This window comes from Danio aesculapii, chromosome 23 (genome assembly GCF_903798145.1).
Source record: "Danio aesculapii chromosome 23, fDanAes4.1, whole genome shotgun sequence".
Lineage (NCBI taxonomy): Eukaryota > Metazoa > Chordata > Actinopteri > Cypriniformes > Danionidae > Danio > Danio aesculapii.
Window position 1 is genome coordinate 44,627,785 of NC_079457.1, and position 7,459 is coordinate 44,635,243.

General features: G+C 38.7%; 1 protein-coding gene across 1 annotated transcript in view; it reads right to left on the reverse strand.

Moving 5' to 3' along the window:
• adtrp1 (androgen dependent TFPI regulating protein 1) overlaps positions 1-7,072 on the reverse strand; it is an 8,721-nt gene extending 1,649 nt beyond the window's left edge. Inside the window, exons 1-5 of the mRNA XM_056450023.1 lie at positions 6,869-7,072; positions 6,624-6,773; positions 4,977-5,078; positions 1,717-1,832; positions 1,442-1,602 (exon numbers count right to left, since the gene is read on the reverse strand). Coding sequence (XP_056305998.1) covers positions 1,442-1,602; positions 1,717-1,832; positions 4,977-5,078; positions 6,624-6,773; positions 6,869-7,039 — 700 coding nt within the window. The 5' untranslated portion in view covers positions 7,040-7,072. The remainder of the gene's footprint in view (positions 1-1,441; positions 1,603-1,716; positions 1,833-4,976; positions 5,079-6,623; positions 6,774-6,868) is intronic.
• Between the last annotated feature and the right edge of the window lie 387 nt (positions 7,073-7,459).

Sequence of the window (7,459 nt, forward strand, 5' to 3'; positions counted from 1 at the left end):
ATTATTCTAAAGTGTGACCGTCATCTCAACTTGCATCAATCAAACTGACCACTCACACTGGCATGCACTGCAGTGTACGCAGACATCTGCGCTCCAGGCAGTCAGCCTGAATATATTCATTTATGTAACCACGTACACTGATTGCTTGCCTTTAATTCCTATATTGTATAAACCTCTCCGTCCCATATCTCTCCTCGCTAGCTCCTCTTGTCTTTGTCTTATTCTATCTCTGAGGCTCTCCGTGGCCTGCTATCCAAACGAATAAGGAATTATGGATTTGATCAACTGGTCTCTGAATGCGATTGACACCATCTTCTCGACGAGAAGTTTGGGCTCGGGAGAGCCCACCTGTCCTGCGGGGACGTTTGCAGCTGGATACGTGATGGACGGGTGGGAGAAGTGGCGCGTCCTGTGCCTGGCTGCTCTGTCTCTGGAGGATATTGAAGACATTTACCTATTCGGAACTTTGATAACAGGGTTTCTGCTGATGGGCTTATGCGGGGCCCTGGCGTATCGACGAATGATGAAAGCGGTCAGTGCTGCTCAAAACCCCACCAGGCTGGCCGGCTTGATTGAAGCGCTGATGGGCAGGCTTGCTAATAATCAGACTGCAATATTAGATAGCAAACTGGAAAACATCGGGGTAAAGTTAGCAGCTTTGCAACAAAATTTGGCCAGATCTGGAGACGAGTAATGGACATTAAATATCTGTGACAATAAATTGAATCTAATCTAATCTAATTATTGATTATTAAAACTGATATTCAGCAAAAGAGAAGGTATGTTTTATATTTTTCAAAGCAAATGAAAGGAGGCAGTGATGTTATAGGCTTCGTTTTGTTATAAATATGCAAACAGTGAAGATGACGGTCGTATAAATATGTAGCTACACGACGCCTCAACATTTTTGGTGTCTGTTAAGTTGTTAATATCAAAATGAAAATAGGCAGATCCTCGTATTATGTTTTCATTTTGTCGTTAAGAAAGTAAAACAACAATAGCCAGAGTGATGTGAATGATATTATAAATTACACTGTACATTATAAATTACGCTCTCCATTTTCCCCCATCCACACTGACACCGAGCAACAGCATTTTAAACCCAAAATGACTTCTTCAGCATTTCCAAATCGCTGTTTTTGGGGCTCGAAAACTCTGGGGTAGTGTGGACGGAAGGCCTAACCATTGCAAAAGTTTTGAGTTTTAAAACGAAAACATATTAGTGTAATGGGGCCTAAATTAAACATTGTACAACTTAAAAAATGCAGTTGAAAAATTAGTTAAAGTACCCTTTTTGGTCATTTTTGTCACTTGTTGTCATGACTTTTTGTTTTTTACAGTATAGAGGTCTCGGATTAATGCAGTACTCTTTATAATATTTTTAAAAATCTTATATCTGATTCAAAAATCTTATGTCTGATCCAAGGGTGTGGTTTCTCACCTGTGCTGCTCCACATCATCAGGCTCATCTTCTCTCCTAACAGGTACAGAGGAGCCATGGAGAGGGACGCGCCGCCCAGGAAAACACACAATCCCACAGGACTCAAATGAGCCATGATAGGATACACCCAAATCCCTGAAGCATGGTGCACCCACAAAACCCTGATGAGAGACAGAAGCAGGCCAAACACACCGGCGGTGGATTCATTATTAAGGACATGAAATAAACACGTGCGTTTATTATGTGTGCGTGTTGCAAAGCAGTTGAGAGTTTACCATGACAGATACAGAGCCACAAACACAGCCAGACTGAAAATCCCTGCTGTGCGACTGGGATATCTGTGATTCTGAAGGAACATCTGCAGCAGCAGCAGAGGCATGATCACTGTGTGCTGACGGAAAAACACAAACCAGCCGTAAACACCATGCACATACTGTTTAAAAGTGCTGTATGTAAGTTTTTGACTCTTCTAAAGCATAGAAATGCCATAATATGTTTGCGGATATTTAAGAAATGTGCTATGTGAACTTGTTTATCTGAAAAACAATGGTATAGCCAGTTATTCTGCTTTGAAGATCTGTGTTCAGTGTTTGCTTTGCTTTGGTTTGTGTAACTCCACCCACTGCCAGTTTCATTCATTTGCTTTTTAGCTTAGTCCCTTTATTAATCTGGGGTCACCAAAGCAGGATTCAACCGCCAACTTATCCAGCACGTGTTTTACGTGGCGGATGCCCTTCCAGCCATCACTGGGAAACATCAATACACACTCATTCACACACATACACTACAGATAATTTTATCCTACCCAATTCACCTATAGTGCATGTCGTTGGATTGTGGAGGAATCCGGCGCACCCGGAGGAAACCCATGGGAACACTGGGAGAACATGCAAACTCCACATAGAAATGGCAATTAAACCAGCGACCTTCTTGCTACCCACTGCGCCACCATGTCACCCAGTGCCCAAAGTCATGAAATTGAAAATTATCATTTTGCTTATTGGGAGTAGTGGCTCCCTGACTACACATTATTGTTGCATCCCACAGACAGAAGGAAATAGGGAAATATGTTATTTTAAGGTACAATCGCATCCTTAAATAACATGAGAAATAACCCTTGTTCTAGTAAAGTAAACAATTTCTTACAGAAAAGTAATACTTCAAGACTTGCGAGTACAAAGATCACTTTTACCAGTTTAAAGTTGTTGTTGTTTACCAGTTGTTGTTTTAAGTTGGATTCATATCTACGCATTATGAAATCACAAAGCAATTAAACTGTGTTTTTGTCAAAAAGTACTTTCGTTCTGCCAGAATGTTGTGGCATGTATGCAGTGGAGTAAAGTAACTAATTACAAATACTCAAACTACTGTAATTGAGTAGTTTTTCTCAGGAATTGTAATTTACTGAGTAGTTTTAAAAATGTGTACTTTCACTTTCCCTTGAGTACAGTTTTAGTGCTGTATCTGTACTTTTACTCCACTACTTTCCTTCAACCTGCAGTCACTACTTTACTTTTCTTGTCTATTTGGATTAGACAAATCAGTCCTGTGATTCCTGTCTAATCAAATCGCACATAGAAGGTAAATCTCATCATAATGAACTACCTCAAGACATGGTCGATTTATAATTGCAGCAAACTGTTTGGAAGCATTAAAAGTGTCCAAGACGATGTCCAAAAACTTTGCACGCATTGACCCAGAGACTGTTTAGATGCATGTCACTGATGAGAAGATGATGGATGTTTACTGTATGAGGACCAAAATGGCCTTAAACACCCAGCAGGGACAAGACATCAACATGACATCAGACTGACGTTGTATCCCAGCATCGTGGGGACGTTGCATTTTGTTTGGAAATGAAAATCGGTTTGACGTCAGAACTCGGCATCAGGCCGACGTTAATGTTTGACGTCCAACCTAAAACCAACCAAATATCAACATCTAATGATGTTACAGCTTGACGTTGTGTGGACGTTACCACTATGACGTCTATAAGATGTTGGATTTTGGTTGCCATACCTGACGAATAAATATCAGTATTTGACGTCAATATGACGTTGGTTTAAGATGTTGGCTCGATGTTAGATTTTGGTCACTTTCTAACACAACCTAAAATCAACCTAAAATCAATAAAATATCAACGTCATTTGACGTCGTTATTGGACATCAAAATATGATTGTCCTTAGACACTGGCTAGACATTGAATTTTGGTCACTTGACATCCCAACCTAAATCTAACATAGTTTTAATGTCTTATGATGTTATGTGTCTGCTGGGCAATAACTAAATGCACTACAGAATTTTACGTTCACACACACACACATCCACAAATTACATGTAAATGCATCAGCTTTTGACAGCGTAATACTCACTACTCTTGAGTACTTTTGAAAGGGCTACTCTTTACTCATACTTTGAGTAATATTTACAACAGATACTTTTACTCTACTTGTACATTTTTGGGCAAGTAATGGTAGTTTTACTTGAGTATAATTTTTCAGTACTCTTTCCACCCATGCATGAATGAAGGGTGCGCTGTTTGTGTAGCTGCGTCCCAAATGGCACACTATACACTCATCCACTATGTACTTATGCACCAACACACTCAACAACAGAGTAAATTTATGTAGTGTCGTCTCAAATGGAACAATAATTTTTTTTTTTACTAAGTGGAAATTCAAACCTGATGACGTTTGCCAAATAAATGAAATAAATGACCAAACTGCCAAATAATACCTGTCGAGAGTTTAGCCGCACCATCGGGAGGCAGTATAATCACTCTCATAGGAGAATTTTGCTTTCACGATCCAAATAAATAAAGTTATCCAATATGTGCGCCCGATAGCTCCGCTCTTTCCACTATGTGAGCAAAGCAGCGGCTGCTGAGTGCGTGAAGTGTCCATTCAGTCTACATTCTTGTTACCGGTTGAATTAATGTATCATCCAGGTCATTAAAGTGCACTTATTATTTTTAGTTTTCAGTGTGAACGCACTACTTACACTATTTATACTACAAAATGGCGTAAAATGGTGCAGAACTATGCGATTTGGGACGCACCTTGTGTCCCATATATCTTCGCTGCACTCACATGATTCCAAAATAAATGTGCAGAAGACGTTTTTGGCTTTGTTGGATGTAGTGTTGTCACGATACTGGAATCTCTAAATTTGATACAATACCAAGAAAGATATCGATATCTGTACCATTTTCGATATTGCGAGGAAACCATGAAATATCTATTTTTTTGACAACACTAGCTAGAAGTGTGTTCTTCGCTTCTGTATCTCAATTCTGATTTTAAAGATGAATGTTATTCATTTTCTAAGCAGGGTCATGAGTGTGATTGTTTTTCAAAACTAATATAAAATAAAGATATCAATTTAGTTATTAAAAGTGATATCAAAAGTGTTGACTGCTATACCAGTCTCATGCCATTTGTACAAAAAAAACTAACAAAACTAATTAATTTCAGTAAATCTGGAAGTTAAAGTCAGTCAATACTGAAATATATGACAACAAATGAAAGATCTCACCATTGCATGATTGAGCCAGATGGGAATGATCTGATCCAGCAGTTTAGGATACACCAGCTCTCGGTCATAAGTGTAGAGAGTCCAGAAGGAAACAAATACAAACTGCAAACAAGAAGATCGATACGTTCAAAGTTCACATACATAGACCAATGCAGGACTTTTAAAGGGCACCTATTTTACCCCTTTTTCCAGATTTAAGATAAGTATTTTTTGTCTCCAGAATGTGTCTGTTAAGTTTCAGCTCAAAACACCCATCAGATTATTTAATATAGCTTTCAGAATATAGGAATTTCTGCTCTGAACAAAATGTAGCCGTTTTTGTTGCCTGTGCCTTTAATGCCAGTTCTCCCCACCAACCATTCCCACGTGCGTGTCGGTGTGTGCCTCAACAGACATGAAGGAAGCAGATCTCAGGTATCGTTTGTGAGGAATACTACAGCAAGAACTTTCCCAGTGATTATATGGTGTGTGTGTGTGTGTTGTAGAGTTGCAATGATGAGTCACACACAATGTCATTACAAAGTTCACGCACACACACAGCGCGTGGGTTTAACTTTGAACTGTTTTTGCATGGCAAATGTGACAGGATACATGTTAATATCCACTGCTGTATGGACATCCGTTACGTTAATGTACAAAATAAACCTGATTTAAGTTCACAAACCAGGATTGAAGTGTCTTCTTTTATAATTGTACTGACACGCGGCTGTGGCGATAAAGTAAAGACGGTAAAATGGATCATATTTTAACATCAGGAAATAAAAAAAAGAGACTTGCTGTCTTTATATCACTCCAATATGAAAGTGGACACACTATACCTACACACAGTTCTGCCCAAACATCATGGGTGCCCTTTAAAAGCATTGATGATACCAAAATAGTTCTTATTGGTTTTACATTCATTTACAATAAAATAAACCTTTATATGAAAAGTCTATTAAGTGAGCAATGATCCCATTCTGCTCACCATCAAAGACTATGGATCAGTGATGCCCAAAGTAGGGCCCACATTGTAACCTTTGATTTGGCTCATCATCCCATCTGAAAATAATGGAGAGGATTGGGGCGAACGCATTTAAGTGACCGATAGTATTTCAATTAAATGTAAATGAATCTGAGTTTTTAAGCATAAATACTATGACTTGACAAACAGAGGATTATGCAGAAGGCATCGGTGAGCACAATTTAAATATATAAGAATATATAAATATTAAGAGAACACAATATAAAGCAATGTTTTCTAGATATTTTTAAATATTACTAAATAAATTTAAAAATTGTCAATGCGAACTATTTACTTTCGGCCCATCAGCTTTGTAGCACTTAATAAAAAAGTTTGGCCACCCCTGCTATAAATATAAAGTTGTCATTTACTTAGAATACTGCTGTCTGAAGGTGGGATTTTCTATTTATTATTTTAAAATACTGTGTTTCACGAGACATAAACAACATAAGAGTTTGACTGTGATGACAGACTTTTCATTTTCAAGTGACAACTTATAAACCATGAAATATCTATTAGTTTATTAATTTTTTAATAACAAACTAGGCAGGTTTAATCAAATACTTCATTTATAAACCGATCAAAATGACTTCTCAACACCGCCGCGGTTCTTGGTGTGAGGGAGAGAGAGCCGCGCTACTCACGGTGCCGACCGGAAACGCCAGGACAGTAAAGTAAAAGTCTCTCGCTCGGCTGAGGTTCAGAGGAGTCCCGCTGCGGCTCTGCTTGACGGACACCAAACTGTGCACCGCATCCACTAACACACACAGCCCGAAAAACACCGCGTGCATCACCTGTCGACAAACAAAGCAGACCAAATGTAAGGATACACACCGTTTCCACAGCTGACAGCAGTGACATTGACGGGTTCAGACAGAACTGCTCATACCAGATTAATAAACGTCAGATATTTCCAGCGCCCTCCATAAGAGCGCAAACCCGGGTGTCTGTCTGCGGTCTGCAGGGAACAGTTGCTCCAGATAGTGAACAAATACCAGCTAAAGACACCCAGGTGGACTAGCAGCAACACCTTTGGTCCAAGTCTCGTGGAGGCAGCCATCGTTGGGCTCTGACGTCACCGGAAAGACAACGTCAACACAAGAGTTTCTTGTTTTGTCAGTTTCACCAGCAGGTTCTTTTCAGGAAATTGTTATTCACACAATTTTTCACCACATAAATGCATTATATGGAACAAGTCTGATATTAGAATTAGAAATAAATCTATTTCTATCCACATGGTTTAACAGGAATGTAATTATCTCTATTTTTGATAAGTCTGTTTTTGTCTTATGAACAATTTATGTCTAATTATAATTTTCCATTACCTTTTAAAGAATTTAATGCTGTGCAAAACAATTCCTTTAGGCCTAATTCAACTTATACAATCTCATTTAACGTTTAATGAAAATGTTATTAACGAACCGGTGCTAATTTTAAATGCAATAAGTGTATTTGATAAAAGTAAAAAGTAAAAAGTAGG